Here is a 22,714-nt window from a genome sequence, read left to right as displayed (position 1 = left end):
GCTCTTCTCCCGTCGCGGCTGTGGCTGCGGCCGTGGTGGGATAATGACATGGCATGGTTGGCCCGGGGGGCCCCGGAGCCCCGACCCACTTAAAGCACTGGCTCAGGTGCAATGTGCTCGCCTTTTTGAAGCAAGACGACACTAAGCAACACAGGTTCCATCCCCGGGTCTGAAGGTCAGTAAGATGCATGTTATTTAGAACATATAACTCGACTCAACTCTCAAACTCCAGGTACTCCAGAATAACTCACTGAGAGCAGTGCTTAGTCTTCCAATATCATTTCCACTCGCAGATATAATGCCAACTGGCTACCCATCTGAGACAGAATCGCTCTACACACCCTGGCCATCACGCACAAATGCCTCACAAACTCAGCCCCGAAATACCTGGCAGACACAATCTGCATACACCAACCCACACGTACTACCAGATCATCGCACTCCCACAACTTAGTGGTTCCAAGATAGTCTAAAAACAGCAGGAGGAGCCAGCTTCCCAGTTCAAGCTGCCAAAAGATGGACCTCCATCCCCATCCCTCTGACAGGAACCCTCCTTCCTTACTTTTAAAGCCAGTATAAAAAACTGGCTGAGTAACAAGCCTCCTCAGTAAGATGTATTCACTAGGCTAGCAGATCACCATCTATGCCTTGGCTCAGCCTCCTGCGCGGTTTACCACTATACATTATCTCCTGTATCTCACTATCTGAACCACCTGTAACCAGGGTCCTTTGTAGATGGTAATCTATATGCCTGTCTGTAACCTCTAAGTTTTTCAAGTGCCCAGTTACCTCGGGGTTCGGCGCGCGATATAAATAATATACAAATACAAAAAAGAACGCACAAATAACATACATCCGCTTTTATAAACCCAATTGGACAGTAGTATTTGTGTTTAGAATATCTTATCAGAGATGCTAGAAGTACATTTTAAAAAGGAACAGGGTCACATTCTGCTCTTGCAAAAAGACAGTGGGGGTGAAGAGGAGCGGCTGAGCTCAGGTGAAAGGGTGATTAGTGCTATGCTTTCAATGTTTTCAACGCAAGTCTGATTTATGGCAAATGTGCCAGAAACCGGAGTAGAAATGTACTGTAAATATTTACTCCTATTGTATTTTTGATAATTGCTGTTGGAGGGACTTACTTAGAAAATGGCTCTGCTTGCTCAATTAACTCCACACATTTTTTTCTTTTATAGTGCATTCATGGATGTGAGACTTGATATTGTTCAAGGGAACAGTTATAATAAGTAGTGGGTATTCACACGTTTGCTTGCGCTGGACATGTGGAAACCTTACATAAACAAATGACATTTAGCACTCACTTCAACATGCAGGTGAACCATTGCATTGCGAATACATAATTAACAAATGGACTGTAAGGAGATTGCTAGGAGGTGTTTGTCAATCGTGCAGCATGCTTGAACACAACAAAACGGCAGTTCATTTCACGGGATAGGTGTAACCTGCAATGTGCTCAAGCATGGGGAAAAATGCAGTAAGAGCAATGGGGCATTTGTCAAGCTAAGCATGCAGGGTTTAGGAGGACCCAACTGTGACTGTAGTATAGGAATTTTCTCATTCTGTGCTTTGTGCTTGGGTGAACAGATAACACGGTTAGTATGTCATTCCCCAGAGTACATAGATGTCAAGAATATAGCATGGGGTCCAAATTATCCTCTTCTGTAGTCCCTCCCTAGTTGGGATGGAAGAATAGTACAGGGTGCACTTGCATTCCTCGTTTGAGGAAAGCGTGTGTACACGTATCATCCGCTTGTGACAAAGTACCAACAACCACATAAACAACAAAAGCAGAAAGTGTTATCACTGGTCTCTTGTAGTCGCACAAGAGACAGCATTCACCTCTATACATTTCTTAATGGGTGAAAGGCTGTATGTTTTCTGGTGGTAATGTCCGAAGGAACTGTCTCGGGCACAGCAAGCTGGACTTTAACAGGAGTGAGTATTTGCTTGGCTCCTAAGCCTTTGGGCACATGCAAGCTGTGCACAAGTACTTTGTGGTCAGACTCTTGAAGGCCCAGGTTATCAAAGCAAACAATTCTCAAACTAGTATTCTGTGATGTATTTAGTCCACTCTAGACTGGGTGCAATCCACAGACAGGGCCCAGAACACACAAAACTGAAAAAGAGCACAGTGATTCTGAGGGACTGCAACATGAAACTATTTAGTAGATGGTACTTGTGGAGGTCATTTAGATCCTGATGCATGGAACCTCTCTGGCCTCCTCGATGCTGTGTTGAAGATATGCCAGGATGCTTATTAGCTGTAATCTGGGCCGCACCACCACAATTTCTTTGTTTTCAAGCTCCTGCCCAGAGCACAGACCTCGTTATCACCTGGTCACGAATGTGTCCCTGTTATCCCACCAATTACTGTAATCTGGTGAGCATAGAATGATGGAGCACAATAGCACTGTCCAATTTAATAGCACTTGGGTCAGGCAAATACCTCCTAGTCAGAATGTTATGCCAGCCCCCCCCCCCCAAAACTACTACTTTCAGCTCCTGCTACACAAATTGCAATTTACACCCCTGTTTATTCTAATGGAAAGATCATTACCCAATTCCTTTCTCTCCTTAACTATATTCCTTTAAAGGAGTATTACAAGGATTCAATGAAGGGTTTGGCTTTTGTAAAGGCATCATGAAGTAAGAAATAGACAACAGACTTGACGTTCGAAATAAAATAGTTTATTAAATGAAATGTCAGTATGGTGTAAGGCCGAACTTGCCCTATGCTAAGGTGGTATTTCCCTACCTGAATGAAACAAAGAAACATCTGCATCGGAGAGTTAAACAAGTCTGTCTGTGTCCAAGACCTATCCTTGCCCTCACAACTAAAGCTGAACATTGTGCAGGGATGTCCGTAATTAAATAAATGGTGATCAAAATACATTTCTGAGCTTCGTCAAGCTCTTGGCTTCCTTTCCCTAAGTTCAAGCAAGTTCCACAAGTGTTTTGATTATTCTGCTCAAATTCAAACCATTCCATACATCCTTGTGGTTCCCTTCCCCAAGTTCAAGCAATACAGTTCAAACAAAAGGGTCTTGAGGCCCTGTCCTCAAGACAACATTTGTAGATCCAGTCTCAGGGTCCCCTTCCCCAAGACATCAACGTAGCAACCAATGTTTGGTTCAACTCAAATTCTAGGTCAACATAACCCTCCTCCTGGTTTACATCACCAGTAGGCTTACGGCGCTTCTCCTTGGTTTCTTTCACAATGTCTTTTAGCTCTCACCATTTAGGGCTCACTGGTCTAGGCGCAGTTGTCAGACCGCATGGTCCAACCATCACAAGTTCTCCAGCTCTCACAGGTTAATCTGTACTCATTCCTGTGTACAGATTCACATTCATTTGCCAAGTCTCAGCCTGTTGACTTTTAGGCATGTTTCACACTTTTCTGGTTTCTCCTAGTTAGCCTCTTGGACGTCGCACTAGGGATAGTATTACTGAAATGCCCTGTCGACATTCATTTTTGAGTTTAGAAAAAAACAATAATTGTAATACTCCGCAGCTTCCACTAGATGTCAGCCTATGCATAGCATGTGAATCTAAGCAGAGACAAGCATCAGAAATACGATTACGGCGAGTAAGGTATCACATATATTTCAGCCTTGTTTAAAATTTTCACTCAGTTCGGTATTCATTAAGCTTTATACGGCACTGCGTTTCTTACACGCAGTGCTCTAAAGGCACCCCGGCTCTTAGTGACTTCCTTGACACTCGCCAGTCTCCTTTCCGGCAGCTTCGGATGCCACCTTCTTGTTTTGCTAGTTGATGAACCGGCCTCTGTTAGCTCCACTCGCACTCCTGGTGCTCTTGAGCACAATCCCTCCTCCTCAGTGCTGAGGCGGACGACGTCCCTGTCTCTCTGTTCGCTAGCAGATGCTGCTACTCGCTTCCCAGCAAGGAAGCTCCTACTCCTGTGGCAACTCAATGGCCCACCTGGCCTGGGGCTCCACGGCTTCTCTGGGCTTTGGCCGGCATCCTGACTTCCTTGCAAGCCCCACCATGGCTGCCTCCTCAAGACATGGGTCCTCTGCTGGCTGCTTCCGCACAGACCTCCCTGTTGCGCTCTCTGCTGTTCTCTGGCTCTCCATTTATACACCTGCAACCACTTGACAGGTTGCAGGTGTGCATTCTTAAATGGGCTTGCCTGACTATAATTAAAGGGACATGCCTGACCCTCCTTGGACTCTGCAGGCATCTTCCTCGTCCCAGTAATAGAGTGGTGTGGTTTTTGGTGTTCACTACTCTTGTCGCCTCTTCCTCGTCCCAGTACTGTCGAGGATTTAATGTGGGGAAAATGAGGGGATCTCATTTGGGTCAGGTTGGTCTTCAATAGGAAAAGGGGATACCATGTCTCCTGTGGGCATCCCAGTCACCATGGACCCTCCACCCAGGTGATCTTCCCTTGCTTCTCCACCCCGAGGGCCATGATCCAAAAGCAATAGCTTTTCCCTGGCCACCTGTTAGGCAGAATCCTGTGCAGTTCCCTTGGGGAACACTGCAAAAAGATTAAGACTACAGGAGTAAGCAGTAAACCCAGTTGGTAGCAGTCTGCACCACCCAAATTTACCTGGTAGCTGTGGCTGAGCAGTCAGACTTCTCTCAAGAAGAGTAGGGCAGTATGTAGAGTATACAAAATAGGGCCAAAACACAGTAGAGCAAACAAACACTGACCAGAGCTTTGTATAATAAGTATATAATTATTTATTTAACACACACTATGGCATATACTAGCACTCTCAATCGAAAGCAAGTTAAAACAGTCAGCTATTAAGGGAGGTGTGTATACTTTACCTATCAGACAAGTCAGGGTTAAAACACTATTTGTTAGAACAGACGTGAGCGCTTAACCAAGATGGCACTCTGATAATGTAGTTAAAGGGAGAGAAAAAGGCAGAGCATAAAAATAAAACAGTTCCCAACACTTTTGAGTTCAGAGCAAGGTGAGAAAGGCAGGTTATACTGTAGAGCCAAAGTTCATAGGCCAGGCCCACTTTAAATGGAGCAAAGTGAAATGTGCCCAGGATCACACGGTTTAAAGTGCACTAAAAGTCTTTGCAGAGTGTTCAAAAGAGGTTGGGGTGATGCAAAAGATATAGTTAGAAGGCCTGGAGTCAACCCAGTTTAGAAGCCAAGGATTTAAGGGTCACCTTTAGCAATCTGTAGAAAGGGAGGCCAGGCAGGACACAGTACCTTAAAGAGAAAGGAAGCTCCAGCGGGGGCAGTTGTTCCTGGCAGTGGTTGAATTTCGTGGTTCCGACCAGGGGAAGAGAAGATCTCGTCGAGGAGGGAACGGGGAGTCGTTGCACTGCACAGGGATAAAAACCAGCCGCGGAGTTCCCGATTAAAAGGTGCAGTCCTTTTATTCGCGGTCAAAAGTGGTGAGCTTGGCTATCCGGCCGCCGGGGTGCTTGGCACGGGCGATTCGACCAAGAGACGTCTTTGGAAGGCAAAAAGGGCGAACTGGTTGATCCCACCAGCTCAGAGGAAGAAGACTCGTCCAGCAGAAGATCTTCTCTTGTCGTTGGGAAAGTGGTGAGGTAGTTGCAGCAGGGCTTCACCGGTGGTGTCGTCGTTGCAGATGGCTCAGCTTCTTCCCTCTTCGGATTCTTAGATCCTGTGGCGACTTCTGAAGTTCCAGTCCCAAAGGCCCTGCTTTTATGCACATGCTAAGTGGTGAGCCGGGCAGCTCACCACTGGGCCAACTGGAGTTGTGACTTGGGTTGCTGAGGCAACGCAGTCCAGGGTGCAATCCCCCCCCCCCCCCCCCCCCGCCTCCACCCTTCCTGTGGAACCCAGGCAGATTGGCACCATTTGGAGGGCTTCTGAGGAGAAGCCCGCCAAAAAGTGGAACAAAGGGCTCGACCTTGGTCAGAGTTACAGAGACGGACACAAACGCCATTTTAGAATCGAGTTCTGGCAAAAAGACCCAACCGGTGATTTAATATTAAATAAATAAACCGGCGGTATCTTTAACATTGCACCAAAAAGTGGTCCGTTTAAAATCAATGGGAAAATCCCATAGAGAATATTCTGGTGGAATATTTCGCGTGGTATCCACTGCCACCAGCCAGAAACTCGACGAGGGGGGACGGGACAGTGCCCCCTCGAACAGACCCAGGGGCAATCGAATTACACCTTACCCGTACTTCCACAATATGATGGTTTGTACTGGTACTGTTCACAATTTAGGACTAGTAAAGTCAATAGTGACTTTACATGCCCTGGGAGACAGTAGTCAGTCCCAGGGTATGGAGTCTGTTTGGGGGTCACTGTGACACCCCTGTGGTACTGCACTGAGGGTGCTGTGTACCACACATACAGAAAAACAGATGATACCCTATGAAGTAAAAAGAAAACCCCATAGCCAATAAACGCATAACAAGTCAAAGACATACCTCAAATCATGCCTAAGAGTGGGAGTAAAAGAGTCTCACTCTTAGCAGGAGAAAAAACAAACCCCAAAAATCCAGCAAAGCTGCTGGGGGACTCACTAGGTTTGGGAAATTAGCCTTACAAGAGAATTCTGTAACACCACCTGAGAAGAGAATCCAGGGAGAGTAGGAGTGAGGACATTCTTTGCAGGGGAGTTAGCGTTTTCAGAATCTAGATTGTCAATGTTTAAAGACTCCTCTTTAATATTCCCCTGGGGCGGTCATAGAAGCTTTCACCTCTATGAATGACAGTGGGTTTCTTACTTGCAATGCACATTTGGTTATGATTGTGTTCACCCATATTAAGATTGTTAGCTTTGGGAAATAAAACCTCTCTCTGACAGAAAGCCATAGCATACTCTGGTAATGCCATCTCTGAGGAAGACTGATACCGCGTCTCAACCAATGGGTTGAGAACCCTGTTCTCCTCAGGCCCTTCTCCTCCCAGGTGATCCTTCGGGCTAATACCACCCCCAGGGTCAGGAAGCGACTACCCTCCCCTGGAAGGAGACTTTAGGTACAGTCTTTGTGAGGACTCTGCACGATTCATCACATGGTATAGACCTGAAACCATTCATGCTGCTACTAGACAAATTGTTGCGGATGTGTATACTGATTATATCTGGGGAGAAAATATTAAAAAATGTCTAAAAATCGTCTATGCGATACGATTCTGTAAAGAGAACTTTGTTATGGAAGGCTATTTGTCTTTCACCAACAATATGCTGCAGTGATCTTTGTTTGTAAATATGCAGGGTGATCAAGGTAGACATGTGCCTGCTTTCCGGGCACATGTCTACCTTGATCACCTATCTCCTTACAGCGGCTAAGATCACCATCGCCCGCCATTGGAAATCCCCAGACAGCCTGGGCAATCTCAATGTGGTGGGCAAAATGCTCGGATACTGCTGTGGTGGAAAAAAAATCACTGGCCTGCGCGAACAACATGGGGAAATTCCATAACACTTGGGGTCCCCCTTCTTTGATTACACAGAACAGTTACCCTAAGATGATGCTCAAAACACTGACTTGTAGGCAGATGGGAGGCAGCAAAGCTGCCAGAGGATTGTCCCTTGAACAAAAACTCTCAAGTGACGGCACCCAGTCTTCATTTCCTATCATGGCCGTAACTTGTTATACACTGGTATGCATTAGCTCTCTGTTCTTATTGTTTCTCACTTTTTTTGTTTTGTTCTGGTTTTGTATTTGAAATTTCATAAATGCAAATAAAGAGGTTAAAAGATGTGCGTAGGAAATTACCACTTGCTGTGGTAAAGGTTAAGTGGGATAATAACTCTCCCATGTGTCCCTTTTGCACCTCGCTTGGGGAATCTTTACAACATTTTCTCTTCATTTGTCCCCCATTAGAAAAAGTAACTTTGAACCTTTTCTGAAGAATGGGGGCATACGAACGCTGGTTGCAGCAGAAAATCAATGTAAAACTGCTAGAACAATAGATGTTGTTTTTGTTGTCTACCTTTTTTAGCAAGTGCATGGAGAAGGCGAGCATTTTATATGAATATAATCTTATAATAAGACGGTTTCTGTCTGTGCAACATGTTCTGTATCTTGTGTACTGGTGTGTATTTTAACGTGTGCTAGGGCCTTGTTGATTTATTCTGATTTCAATGTATGTTATTTTGATGCAAAATGTTATCTCTATCTGTTTACATCATTTATAGACATTTTTGGTCGAAATAAGTATGTTATTATGATGAGAATTGGAATATGTGCTCTTTCGAAGTTGAAGGCAGATTGAAGAGTTGGGAGGAGCCTGACTGTCTGGGTTTCATTGCGTGAAATATAATAAAGAAACATTACCTGCTGCAGTGTCCTCGTACGTTCTTGATGTTGTGACTACTTTATTATATAACCTAGACAAAGCAATTCCATTTTTCTTTGCTACTACGTGCTGTTACCCAGATTGCAGAGCTGAAAGCTGACTTACATGAAAGCTTGGTCACGCTCCCTTTAGGTAGTTTCATGCAGACCTTGAAAACTTGTCAATTGGGACAGATTACTCTTTGCAGACTTTTCTTAGTTTCCACCATTACAAATACATACAATCTGCTCTCTTCTGCTGTAGGGCTAAGAAAGGCTAGGCAGCGAGAGACTGTGTTGGTATATACTGGTATGAACTGAGAGATGACTAAGGGGGAAGTATGCCTCCGGAAGATCCTCTTGCCCAAACCTCTTGATTGACTGCTTTTTTTTCTTCTTCCTTGCAGTTGAATGATGGCGACACAGGCGAGTTTGTTGGCCAATAGGGGCAGAAGATTTAAGTGGGCCATTGAGCTTGGTGGCCCTGGTAGCGGAAGCAGGTAAACTGTGTGTGGTGAAATCCTATACTAGCCAGGAAATAGACTGGGGAGAGCAAAGGTTTGTATCTGCTATGGCCAAACATGTACCCTAACCTTCTCAGGGGTTGTTAGTCATGAAAGTAGAATGGCTAGAAACTGAAAAGTAAACTTTGGCATGCCTAAAAAGCCAATGGCAAGTGATGATTGAATCTCGACTAGGAAAACCTGGTGAAGTGTGCACTGTATGATTTTGGAGGGCTGGCATTCCTACGACGTGGAGGTTTTCTTAATTGTAGCTTGAAGAATTTATCTATGCCTTTAGCATGGGCCAAGAGCAGGCAACACTACAAGCATCCAAATATCACACTAGTAACACAATTAAAGTAATGTCCAAGAGTGTATTTTACTTAAATGCAAACTAATTCATTGAAGACCTACCCTGTAAGAGCGGCACAGAAATAATGCAGGGTATGATGTATATAGAATGTAAACTCTGGATAGTCTAATGCAGCAGGGCACAAGGCAGGCACAATAAATAGATCAGTTCAAACGTAAGTGATTACTTGCATGCCTTAAAATAGGTTAAGGTAAAATAGCCTACCAGTCTCCAGGGCACAGGTGAATGCCAAGGGGTGATAACTAGAAAAGCCTTCTAAGGGGCATTTAGTCTACTTAAACCTCGCCTTAGATTCATTTTGGTGTTCAGGCTTGGTGATGTTTTTCTATGGTTAAAATTGTGATTTTAAAAAGCAAGCTGGCTTAATAGGATTGAACAGCGTTATGGTGTGCAGATGCAGAAAGCAATGGTCCGAATTGGTGTCGATTGATGGCTCGTTGGCCATCTTGAATGAAGAAAGAGCAGGCGAATCAGTGCTAGCGTCCCAATATGGTGAGTTTGCTTGACGCTTCCCTATCTGTGTCTCAACAGTGCAGTCCAGGTCTCGGTTCACAGTCAACAGTGAGCTCCTGGAAGCATTGGCTTCTCAAAGATATTTTGGAGGTGGTTCAACTGTCAAGTGTCTCAAATCAGAAATGCTGATATGCTGAACACTGCCGTGCTTTTATTTATTCCCTCCTGCATGCTCTGGGTTACAAAACAGGTTTAAAAAAAAAAAAGAAGAATTTAGCAACCTTCCCTGGTTTTGGAAAAGCAGGAGAAGAGATGCAAAGTTACTTGCGGAGTGCTTGCCACAAAAATTGAAGTGAGATTTGTGGTCTATGAGAACGAGGAGACAAACCAGAAAATAAAGAATATTCTAACTTTCACGATCCTAAGAGTTTCCCTACCTAACCCAACTAAACTAGGGTGCTTATCGTGAATGTCTAAGCCAAAATCTGTCCTCTGTCCCAAAACTAACCTAGGGCGACCCTACCGCCATTACTAAACAAAGTCCAGGAGAATGACTCCCTTCTCCAGAAATGCATTTCAGCACAGTTCTTCTCAATTCAGGATTTTCAGATAGTCCTTCCGTATCTCTTGTAACAAGTCGTCCAGTTCTTTCAAGGTACTCTTCCAGGCCCTTGCGTATTTTTCCGGGTCAGCTCTGGACTTACTCTAATTCTTAAATGTACAATCCTGCTCTCTTGTTTAACCACCTTGGCAAAAGGCCTCCTAATCTAAATGATGGCGCTTGATGAAATTATATTTTATTTATATCCCGCTCATACACACGTGTTCCAGAGCACAACCAGGCAAAGGGAGGGGAACGGGGGAGAACTATCTTACTAGGCCCAGTGACATTAAGAGTGGGCAAGTGCATGGAGTGGGGTGGGGGGTGGAGAAGTGGAAAGTGCGAAACAGAAGAGAGAAACAGGATAAATAATAGTAAAATAAATAAAGGCGATAAACAGTAGTAGTGCAGCCAGCAAGTGGCAAAGTGCTAGGTTAGTCAGATGGGATGTATCTGATAAGTCGCAAGAAGTGGTTGGAGGACTGTATGGGTACAGATACCGACCCCAGTGCAAAGGGTGGCCCAGAGGCAGTGCAGGAGGAAGGCAGGGTGAGCAGGTACCTGGGCCCAAAGAACAGAGGTTGGCCAGGTGCACAGTGCTGAGAGAGAAAGCAGATCAGCCAGGGAGAAGAGGGGCAAAGACAGAAGCAAAGAGGAAGGTCTTGAGGTGGTTCTCAAGTTTCAAGGTGGCAGGGAGGCTGTTCCAAAGGGAGGCCCCAGCCAAAGACCAAGATATGCCCCCAGCTTGTTTCTTTGAAAAAGCAACTGACCCTGAGGGAGTTAGAAGAGGAGGAGCGAAGGGCTGGTCTGGGGAGGTATTTACAGAGGGATACCTTAAGGTATTTCGGACCCAGACCCCAGAAAGCCTTGTGGACAATGCAGAGGGTTTTAAATCTTAATCCTTGCATCCACTGGGAGCCAATGAAGGGATTTCAGAGCTGGAGAGATACGATCCCAGGGCTTGAGGCAAAGGATGCAACTAGCAGTCCTGTTCTGGATATTGTTAAGACGGATTTCTGAACTCTGTCCTGGAGGCGCAGAGGTTCAGTAGCCCAACCTAATTACTTGGAACAGGGTAACCACTGGACAAGCCAGACCAATCAGGGTAGCGATCGCGGCGGTCAAGACTAGGTCTCAAGAGGGGTGAGGGTGACTGAAAGCCCGCAATGAGCACACAAAGCAAGGACACTTAGAAATTACTCCAAACAGGTGTTCTATTAAAAATATATACACATTTATTCCAAGGCCTTTGCAACAATGACCGTAGCGAGAAATCACAATAAAACTCTAGTAAACCAACACATACCAAACCAATACAATATATATACAAATGCAAATGAGTCTAAAGCGTTAGATGCACGAAATGTGTAGTCCACCTAGAAGGGGAGGAAAACAGGCAGTGCGAAATAATAATCGGACCCAGTCCGCCTTCAGAGGCACCTAACTAAAAGGAAGTCGAAGCCCTACGAAGAGTGGAGCCTTGTGCTCAAAAGTACCTGCACACGCAGTTGCCAATGGGCAAAAAGGGGGAGTCTCTTCGAGGGAATCGGGCAGTTCAGTTCGGTGCACAAATGAAGAAGAACAGAGTTCCGCGACTCAAGCGCAGCCTCCACTGTGGGCAGAAGCAGAGCGCGAGTACGGAAAGGCGTGCTGTTTGACACAGCGGGGAAAAGCTATGGGCTCCTGCAGGAGGGCGACCAGTTCCTAGCAATGCTACTCACTGGTCCCCGATGCAAGCAGACCCAGGCTTCTCTGCGTCAGTTTCAGTGCTGGCAGGTTCAGGGGAGCAGGGGACGTCTTGTCGTCGAGTAGATTCTGCAGCAGCAGAGTTGAGTTGAGGGCGTCCCAAACGCAGTGAACCCGCAAAGTTTGTTACCACAGCAGGGCAACGGAGCGGCCGTGTGTATCTCGGCCAAATGTACACTACTCACTTCAGACCTGGTGTGAGAATGACAAGGACTCGAAATACAACACAACCTGACGGCGGTTACAGAGCAAGACTCCTGGGTAGGCTGGTCAGTCTGCTGGATGGCCCAGAGACACAGGAGATGGTGAAGATGCCGAGAATAGCTGTCCCCGCTATTCCAAGGGTCGAAGTACCAGTACAGGCCTTCTGGTTCGATCAGAGGTAGAAAGGGTTTCACAAAGCGACAGCAGTGCAGAGGAGCAGTCCTTCAGCGGGTCACCAGCGATTCCTCGGTTCAGCCTCGTAGTTGCAGGATACTTGGCTCCTGTATTCCTTTGTTCGTGAGAACTCAGGAGATCGACATGGTAGTGGCGTTTCCAGCCCCCTCTTATCCACTGTTCCCTAAGCGCCAAAACGGAGGGGACCCAATAGGAGATCCGCTCATCAAACACTCACACCATACGTGAACCTATCACGGACCACGGTGGTCCCAGGCATTTGCACCACACTAGACTCTCTGGCACCCAGGATGTGTATTGGGACCAGACATCCTAGCCCACATCCTGGAGGCACACACGAGGCCTGTAGAAGCCCACGAAAGCATCTGTGTTTCGCGGGAAAGTACATGCCCAAATAAGGAAGGTCCCGGGTCGGCTCGACCTGGGGAAGGTGAAGGGGGCAGGACGGTCAGCGGACAGGACAAAAGAGTCTCGTGGCCTGGCCATTTTGGGAGCCAGGCCACCATTTTGGGCTAAGCGCGAGAAATGTGCTTAAAACGCCAAAAGGAGCTCATAAACACAAGAAACGATCGCTGCCACCATTCCCGTCCGTGATTCACTTGCACCGATCATTTACAATCCAAGCAGAGTATCTAGGGCCTGTAGAAGAGTAGAGACCCAAGAGAGCATTAACTTAGCTTACAGTGCCCTCTTGTGTCATGTTGCACGAAAGCTGCAACATGATAAAGAAACTACGGAAAACCGCGTTTCCCGGTACTGACTGTCTTAAGGGCATGTCAGTTTCCCCGTAAGAATGGAGCGAAAGCCCAGAGGAGTGCGGCAGAAGGCTGCACTTCTCTGGCAAAGTCTAGATCATGGTGAAAACAGCAAAAAGTTTAGGGGTTGCCACATGGAAGGAAAATTACCCACAATTAAGAAATCTTTCCTAACAGATATGTAAAGGGCGGAGAGTGGAGGCAGGTAGATTTAAAAAAGAGGCTGTTACAGTAGTCCAACCTAAAGAGAACCAGAGCTTGAGAGACTTCTGGGGGAAGGGAAGGAAAGGAAAGGCAGAGTACCTCTAAGTAGATGCGGTAAGAAGTTTGACTTTTTAGAGCCATCAGAGATGTATGCCGAGAAGGAGAGTCGAAGATAACCCAGAGGTTCTTAGCCTTGGAGGTAGGGGTAGGACGAGGGCCAAGGGAGGCCGACCAGAGCGGGAGCGGAAAGGATGGTGTAGGTGTACCAATGAAGAGTATCTGTCTTGTTGGCATTTAGACAAAGATCGTTGGTGGCACACCAATTTTGAATGGTGATTAGGCAATCGGAGATGAGGGAAGGAGAGGAGGTGACTGAAGGAAGCCTGAAAAGGAGTTGGGTGTCATCAGCATAGCACCCATGGGTGCCCATTTAGTCAAAATGGCCCGGTCTTTTTTCGCCATTTCTTGTTGGAAAGGTCCTTCTTGAGATTTACTCTGCGCACTAAACTAGGTTTGGTCCCTTTGTTCGGATTCACTGGTGAAGCCTGCCTCTGGCTCCAGAGTGTCTGGCAGGGCATGAAGCCAGGGAGGTGCCCGAAACTCCCTGTGCCTAGTCACCTTGGTTCCAGAACTGCACCCAAAGGCGATTGGCTGGCTGGCTGTCCAGGATATGCAGGAACAGAAGCCAGCTGGAACCATGTCAGGTACTGTCAAATAAGGGTGTGTGTGTGTGTGTGTAGCATGCTTGCTCTCAGTTGAGACTTGCATTGGCTGCCCCTTTGCAGAGTTGCTTGCAGCTTTGCCCTTCACAAGCCTCCCAGTGTGTGGCCCAACAGTTATTTCTTTTTCAACAAAATTAACATTGTGCAAGATTTGTTACCTACCTTAAAGAAGTGCCTCAGCTCCCCTAGACTTTGCTCAGTGACATTGGCTGTCCTGGCTCCCTGAAAGACTCTTCTTACCCTCTGACTGTATTGAACTATCCCTCCAAAAAGTCATACATAGCTTACTTGTATAGCTGGGAAAAGGGATCATCTATTTTGCATGGGGGATCGGGGAAGGGGGGGTTCAAAAGCATAGCTTACTTGTATAGCTGGGAAAGGGATCATCTATTTTGCATGGGGGATCGGGGAAGGGGGGGGTTCAAAAGTGCTTACCTGTTTGAGAAACCGGTTAACCATCGTTTGCATCCCTAACCTTTTCTTTTTTGCCACAACTTCAGTATTACCATTTAAGTATGAAAAGTGATATATTAATGTCGACAGTGTACTACTAATTGAGGTCTTCTCAGGGTGTAGGAATATCTGTGTGCCATCCCAAAAGGGGTATCTACTTCCTTCATTGAACTGAAGGAGTGTATTTTGAAGTGCATTTTTATTGATGCCAATTGCTCCCTTCTAAAGAAGGCTTATTTTAAAACTTACTGTTAAATTAATAAATAATTATTTAATCAAGAAACCTTGAGTAGAAGTGTTATTTGAATACTTGTCACGGTGAAACTATGCTGCAAACCTACAGCTCACATTGATCTCCTCTTGAGATAAGCCTGGCTGCTCAGTCACTCTACCAACTTGTATAGTATAGACCTTTACCAAAGGTTGGGTTACCCATTGCCAAGAGGACAAGGCTGGTGTAGTCTCCCACAGGGTTACTACATACAATCTTGCCTAACAGTAGACAAAAATAAACTGTGTTGGGCTTGCTCACAGCATAAAAAGATAGCTTCCAAAACAAAATGACTTTGTACAGGAAAAGTGGAGAAATATGCCTGAGGCACTCCAAAATAAAAATAATGTGCTCTTCTGGCAGCACATAACTGATAAGGACCTGAAAGGCGAGCAGACGCTTAAATTGCTGCATAGGGGCAGAAGAATGGCTATCCCACTTTGAGAACCTATATGGAGGTGCAGTGGGCGAAGGTATCACAGACGTAATGTACATCGAAGGAGGGTATAGAAATCTGCTAGAGTCTGCGAGCAGAGCTCTTCACTATTGAGAGCCCATTAAGAATGCTTTATGACATCACAATGTACTTGTACTGTTAAGATTGCTAGTTTTGCACAGCCAAAGGTAGATTTGGTAATTATGATGTTTTTCTCTCAATGTGTTTTATTTTTATTTTTTTATTTTTTTATTGTAATTTTTAGTTTAAATCAAACTTTTATCACAACAATTTTCTTCACATATCTTTAAAAAAACAAGCAAACATCTTCCACTTCAATTCACAACCCATGTTTAAATGGGGGTTGCCTTGGTTCTACTCAGTACTCTAGTGGCAGTCTGTAGGTATTTGGTTCTTATTACTATTCATTTGAATGATGTTCCAAAATGTTATCCAGGAAATTTATTACAGAGCATGTTAAATGTACTGAGCTTCCGCCTAGAATCCTAAGCCACCATTCGTCCATGTTGCCGCCAACTGGCTCTAACTATTTTAGGTGGAGTGACCTTTGGTTCCTTAGCTCTGTGCATTCTGTAATTAAGTGTTTGAGTGATTCTGTGTCAGCAGTACAGAATCTTCAACTATTGTCACCTGATGTTGCTATGTGTCGTGCCACTAACATCTGTTTTGTTTTTAAGGCATTTAAGCGCAATCTTAGGAATCTGTTGCGATGGTGCCTAGATGGAAATTTCTGCAAATATTGTGGCAATTTATTTAGCTGGTTCATTACAGGTCCAAGGTCCAGTGCTGTTGAGAGATTTTTATATTTGGTCAAGTTTTGAATCCAGAACCATTGTTTTAATTTCTTCTTTGCAATTTGAGGCTGATCTAACAGCGTTGCCATCACAACGTCGCTCGCATTCAGAACTGCTACCAACTTTTGCGTCCAGATCATTATTAGTCCAATGTATCTGTGATTGTCGCTTGGCGCTAATATCTTATATGCAGGTTCCGGATTGGCAACTGACATTTTTCGTAGGATCACAAGGGATTTCCAGACGACAGAGCCATATAATTCTTCAAGTGCAAGTTCATGCTGAATTATTATGATTGATATATAAATGAGCACACACAGCAAGGACACTTACAAATTACTCCAAGTAGGTGTTATGTTAAAAATATAGACACATTTATTACAAGGCCTTTGTAATATTGACCATAGCAAAGAATCACGATAAAACTCAAGTAAACCAACACATCACAATCAAATACAATATATATACAATAACCGAAGGGTCTAAAGAGTTAGAAGCACGAAATATGCAGACCACCTAGATGAGGAGGAAAACAGACAGTGCAAGTAATCGTTAGACCCAGTTCGCCTTCAGAGGCCACCTAACTAGAAGGAAGTCTGAGCCCTACGAAGAGTGGAGCCTTGTGCTCAAAAGTACCTGCACACGCTGGTGCCGACGGGCCAAGGGGAGTCTCTTCAAGGAAATCAGGCAGTTCAGAGCGGTGAACAAAGGAGGGCGAACAGATCCCCGCTACTCAAGTGCGGCCTCCACTTGTGGGCAGAAGCATAGCGCGAGTGCGAAAAAGGCGTGCTGTTTAACACAGCGAGGAAAAGCTACAGGCTACTGCAGGAGGGTGACCGGTTCCTAGCGTTGCTACTCACCGGTCCCCGATGAAGGCAGACCCAGGCTTCTCCGCGTCCGTTTCAGTGCTGGCAGGTCCAGATACAAGCAGGGGACGTCTCGGCGTCGTGTAGATTCCGCGGCAGCAGAAGTTAGAGTTGAGGATGTCCCAAATGCAGTGAACCCGCACAGATTGTTACCACAGCAGGGCAACGAAGCGGCCGTGTGTATTTCAGACCAACGTACACTTCTCACTTCTTTGGAGATTCTGGAAATACATTTAGACATGCTGTGTGTGAATGGTTCTTATGGTGAGCAGCTTTGTGGTGTTGGGGTGAAGAGTCTTCCATCCCACCCTCCTTAGTTAGCAGGTTATACCATATTTGCTGATTGGTGATACCCAGGTTGTCACAGAGACGATTGAGCAGGGTGGTATGGTTGACTGTGTCGAAAGCAGAGGCGAGATCAAGTAGGATGAGGCCAGATGGAATATTAGAGTCAAGGTTGGAGAACAGGTCTTCACAGATGTTCAGGAGAGCAGTTTCCATGCTTCTGGCAGCTCTGAAGCCAGATCGGTGCTCGTGGAGAGCCAACAGAGTCGGAATGAAGGTTAAGCTGAGAGATGGCCAGCTTTTCCAGGAGCTTACCCAAAAAGGGAGTCGCGGAAATTGGGCGATAGTTAGCTGGAGAAGAAGGATCAGCTGTGGGTTTCTTGAGGAGAGGATGCACAAGGGAGTGCTTTAGAAGGGAGGGGAAAGATCCAGAGGCAAAGGAGAAGTTGCAGAAATCTGCAAGGGATCAAGCAAGGGTCTCGGTGTGGTCCTTAATGGTTTTTGAGGAACAGGGATGGACCTGTTTTGATGAGGCTCTCAGAGATCGGACTTGTCTAGCAACCTCCTCAGGGGAGATGAGAGGAAAGGGGGAGAAAGAGGGAGGGGAGGTAGCTGAAGGATGGTCATCAAGCAGAGGAGAGGGGAGTGGAGGAGATGGTGGACAAGATGTCCTCGCTTTTAGAGATAAAGTGAGAGGCAATGACATTGCAAAGAGCCTGGGAGGCGAGAGGAGGGGTGGAGACTGCAGTAGGGTTGGCCAGCTACTTAAAAATTTTGAAGAGTTTGGCAGAGTTGTTAGATGCCGCAGAGTCGTGGGCTTGAATGTGGGCACTTGGCATTCCCAGGTCACTGGGAATGCCAAGTGTACAAATCGTGTGAGTGTGTCAAGGACTCGGAATACAACACCACCTGATGGCGGTAACAGAGCAAGACTCCTGTGTAGGCTGGTCAGAACACTGGATGGCCCAGGGACGCTTCCGAAGGCTTACGTGCAGGAGATGATGAAGATGCCGAGAATAGTTGTTCCCACTATTCCAAAGGGTCGAAGTACCAGTACAGGCCTTCTCGTTCGATCAGAGGCAGAATGGTCTCACAGGGCGACAGCAGTGCAGAGGAGCAGTCCTTCAGCGGGTCACCAGCGATTCCTTGGTTCAGCCTCTTAGTTGCAGGATACTTGGCTCCTGTATCCGTCGTTCGTGAGAACTCAGGAGATCGACATGGTAGTGGTGTTTCCAGCCTCCTCTTATCCAGAGTTCCCTTCGCGCCAAAACAGAGAGGACCCAATGGGAGATCTGTTCACAAAACACTCACACCATACGTGGATCTATCACAGACCACTGTGGTCCCAGGCATTCAAGAGACACTAGACTCTCTGGCACCCAGTGTGTGTATTGGGACCAGACATCCCAGCCCACATCCTGGAGGCACACACAAGGCCTGTAGAAGCCGGCGAAAGCATCTGTTTCACGCAGGAAAGTACATGCCTAAATAAGGAAGGCCCCGGGTCGGCTCAACCTGGGGAAGGTGAAGGGGGCAAGACGGTCTGCGGGCAGGACAAAGAGCCTCGTGGTCTGGCCATTTTGGGAGCCAGGCCACCATTTTGGGCTAAGCACGAGAAACGCGCTTAAACAGCCAAAAGGAGCTCAAAACACAAAGAAACGATCGCTGCCACCAGTCCTGTCCGTGATTCACTTGCACCGTTCGTTAACAATCCAAAGAGAGTGTCTAGGGCCTGTAGAGTGACTAGAGACCCACGAGAGCAGTAACTTAGCTTACAGTGCCGTCTTGTGTCATGTTGCGCAAAAGCTGCAACATGATAAAAGAACTACGGAAAACAACGTTTCCCGGTACTGACTGTCTTAAGGGCATGTCAGTTTCCCCGTAAGAATGGAGCGAAAGCTCAGAGGAGTGCGGCGGAAGGCTGCACTTCTCTGGCAAAGTCTAGATCAGGGTGAAAACAACAGCTAAAAGTTTAGGGGTTGCCACATGGAAGGAAAATGACCTACAATTAGGAAATCTTTCCTAACACCTTCCTCTTAGGAACACGGCAGGACACGGGACGAAACAGAGACCCAGAGAAGCTGTAGCAGTAGATGTGTGGGAACCGGCGCGAAGAAAGGTCGACCCTTCGCAAGCAGAACAGGTGTTGTGAAATGCTGTGGAGATGCTGGGAGCAGAGGGAAGCTCCGTAGGCATTCTCAGTGGCAGATCACCTAGGACAGTGCTTACCGGTGCTCCAAGGAAGACAGCAGGGCAAAGCAAAGTTGTTCAGAAAGGAACCAGAGGCCATGGAAAGGCAGCACAAAGCAGCATGAACCGAATGAGGTTTTCCAGCGCTGCACCGGAGCAGACAGACACGCGACTGAAAACCGGTCCGTCTACCCAGAAGGCAGTGGAAACCCAGGGCGTGTGGATTGCACAAAGGAAGACAAGAAAGGTTGAATACATTAAAAAGTCAGAGAAAAGGGGATTGAACTTTTAAGGAGGCAAATATAAACACACCATTAAATTGAATGAAGGAAGAGGTGAATAAACATTGTCTAGAGATAAAGTAACATTGTCAAGAGGCAAAAAACCATTGTCAAGAGTCAAGCAGATATTACTAAGTATTACTGGAAGAAATTAATGGTTGTGAAAAGAAACCCTGTAGGCAAGAGTAAAGTACAATGCAACCTGGCAAAGGACGTAAGGCAATTTGATCAAGAGAATTGAACCAGTGATCACGTTTCCTAGCAAGAGTGTGTACTGGGAAGCTTGTGTTGGTCTGTGCAAACAGAAGCTACTAAACAAGTGAATGATGGGAAAACACGAGTGATAAAGCCTCCATGAAGATGTGAAATTAAGGAACTGAATTGCTAAAACCATGGCATGGTGCCTATGAAGCACACACAAGTAAGGTGTGTCAATTGCGTGGTCTGTAATGAGTGGACCGTGTGGTCAGACAAATGCGCCTAGACCAAGTACACCCACCCAAGGAAAAGCCACTCAAGTCACTTACAAGTTTAGGATTGAATAATGGAAAAATAGTGTGAACTGAAACCAAGGAACTGAACTTTATGAAATTGTTGAAAGATAAACAAGCCAGAAGAGCTGGGAAGTCTTCAATGGAATTGTTGGGGAAATTTGAGAGACTTGGGGAAGGGAACCCCTCTTTTTGTAACGTGAACCATTTTTAACCTTTGTGAAGGGGAAACCCCCTTTTCCAACCAAGAACTGGAGGAAGATCTGAACTTTTATTTGAACACTTCTCATTTTGAGGCCGACATCCCTCCACATTGTGTACAATTCGATGCAAGGGGAAGTATAAGTTTTGGACACAGACCGACATTTGCTTTGGACTACTTCCTGACAAAGACTATACGTTTATTCAGGTAGAGAAATCCCACCTTAGCATAGGACAAGATGGGCATTTTTTAAACCATTTTTAAGTTAATAAAAGGGTATAGCCAAAACTTTATTGTGTCTACTTCATGATGCCTTCACACAGTCCAATACGTAAGAGCTTAGCCTGACTATTACAAATTAGGACAATGCACCGGAAGCCCACTACTTACATTAAAGTAATGCAGGATTCTCCTGGGCACACTACAACATCATCTAAAAGGCATTCACCATGTAAAAGGCATTCTCTCTCTTTCCTAGCCACTCTTTTCCTGCAGGGCATACCGTTGATATGTACCCCCTCCCCGGAAGGTTTTTAAGGCTGGCAACCATCTTCATCTTGCCACTCTTAAATCTCGCTCAGCTGTTAAACACTACTCTGACATCTGCCACCTCCTTGAAGAACTTGACATTGATGCCCTCGGTCTTATCGAGACATGGTTCACAGCCAGCTCTGTCACAAGTTTTGACTCTCTCCTCTCTGACGCCTACAAGATCCTCTCTGCCCCCAGATCCACCCGGCCCGGAGGGGGTGTAGCCCTGATCTTCCCCGAGTGAATTCCTGCCTCGATCATCCCCACTCAGACTTACTCCTCTTTTGAATGCCTTGTCTGCAGTCTCTCTCTCTCTCTCTCTCTCTCTCTCTCTCTCTCTCTCTTCTCTCTCTTCTCTCTCTTCTCTCTCTTCTCTCTCTTCTCTCTCTTCTCTCTCTTCTCTCTCTTCTCTCTCCCCCCCCCTCCCTGGTCTAATCACCTCTTTGGCCTCAACCACTCAACTCCTCCTCCTTGGTGATCTCAACATCCATCTGGATTCTCCCTGTTCCTCATCTGCGCTCTTTCACAACCTCTAATTCACTCGCCCTCTCCATCCTCCCCTCCGACCCAACTCACTCTGCTGGTCACACACTTGATGTCTTGACCGCCTCTGGCATCTCCTACCCCCCTCACCACTCCTCTCTCCTGGAGTGATCACTGCCCCCTCTCATCTCATTTGTCCATTTCCTCCCCTCAAGCCAAGCCTACCCATGATTGCCACCCACCTTCTCGGACATCCGGCCCATGAAGCGTGTGTCAGTCGAGGCTTTCGCTGCCAACTCCACCCCAACCCACCCCCCCCTCCTCCTTTTCCTCCACCCCGGGCTCACTCACACTCTGACACAGCCCTGTCTCTGCTCTACTCCTCCATTTCTGCTACTCTTGATGCTCTTGCCCCTGTCACGAGGATCCACTTTAAGTCCAAAGCCAAGTGCAATTATTGGCATGACTCTGACCTAGCTACACTTAAACGTAAGTGTAGGGCGGAGGAGAGGAAATGGCAGGCTTCTTGCTCATCCTCTGACAAACTGGCCTGTCGCCTGCTCCAAAGGCAATACCGACTCACTGTCCACACCAGGAAGAGTCCACATTCAAGCCCACGTCTCTGCGGCATCTAACAACTCTGCCAAACTCTTCAAAATGTTTAAGTAGCTGGCCAACCCTACTGCAGTCTCCACCCCTCCTCTCGCCTCCCAGGCTCTTTGCAATGTCATTGCCTCTCACTTTATCTCTAAAACCGAGGACATCTTGTCCACCCTGTCCTCCACTCCCCTCTCCTCTGCTTGATGACCATCCTTCAGCTACCCCCCCCTCCCTCTTTCTCCCCCTTTTCTTCTCATCTCCCCTGAGGGGGTTGCTAGACAAGTCCGATCTCTGAGAGCCTCATCAAAACAGGTCCATCCCTGTTCCTCAAAAACCATTAAGGACCACACCGAGACCCTTGCTTGATCCCTTGCAGATTTCTGCAACTTCTCCTTTGCCTCTGGATCTTTCCCCTCCCTTCTAAAGCACTCCCTTGTGCATCCTCTCCTCAAGAAACCCACAGCTGATCCTTCTTCTCCAGCTAACTATCGCCCAATTTCCGCGACTCCCTTTTTGGGTAAGCTCCTGGAAAAGCTGGCCATCTCTCAGCTTAACCTTTATTCCGACTCTGTTGGCTCTCCACGAGCACCGATCTGGCTTCAGAGCTGCCAGAAGCATGGAAACTGCTCTCCTGAACATCTGTGAAGACCTGTTCTCCAACCTTGACTCTAATATTCCATCTGGCCTCATCCTACTTGATCTCTCCTCTGCTTTCGACACAGTCAACCATACCACCCTGCTCAATCGTCTCTGTGACAACCTGGGTATCACC

The 22,714-nt window shown here is 46.5% G+C and overlaps 1 protein-coding gene across 2 annotated transcripts in view; it reads left to right on the top strand.

Annotated features, from left to right (window-relative positions):
* The window catches only part of EMC4 (ER membrane protein complex subunit 4), a 619,623-nt gene that overhangs the window by 180,522 nt on the left and 416,387 nt on the right, over positions 1 to 22,714 (top strand). For both annotated transcript variants that reach the window (XM_069633780.1, XM_069633779.1), the window contains exon 2: positions 8,690 to 8,782. In XM_069633780.1, coding sequence (XP_069489881.1) covers positions 8,694 to 8,782 — 89 coding nt within the window. In that variant the 5' untranslated portion in view covers positions 8,690 to 8,693. The remainder of the gene's footprint in view (positions 1 to 8,689; positions 8,783 to 22,714) is intronic.

Source organism: Ambystoma mexicanum, chromosome 13, assembly GCF_040938575.1.
Source record: "Ambystoma mexicanum isolate Mex_15411 chromosome 13, UKY_AmexF1_1, whole genome shotgun sequence".
Classification (NCBI taxonomy): domain Eukaryota; kingdom Metazoa; phylum Chordata; class Amphibia; order Caudata; family Ambystomatidae; genus Ambystoma; species Ambystoma mexicanum.
This window is presented reverse-complemented; position numbering and strand designations above follow the sequence as displayed.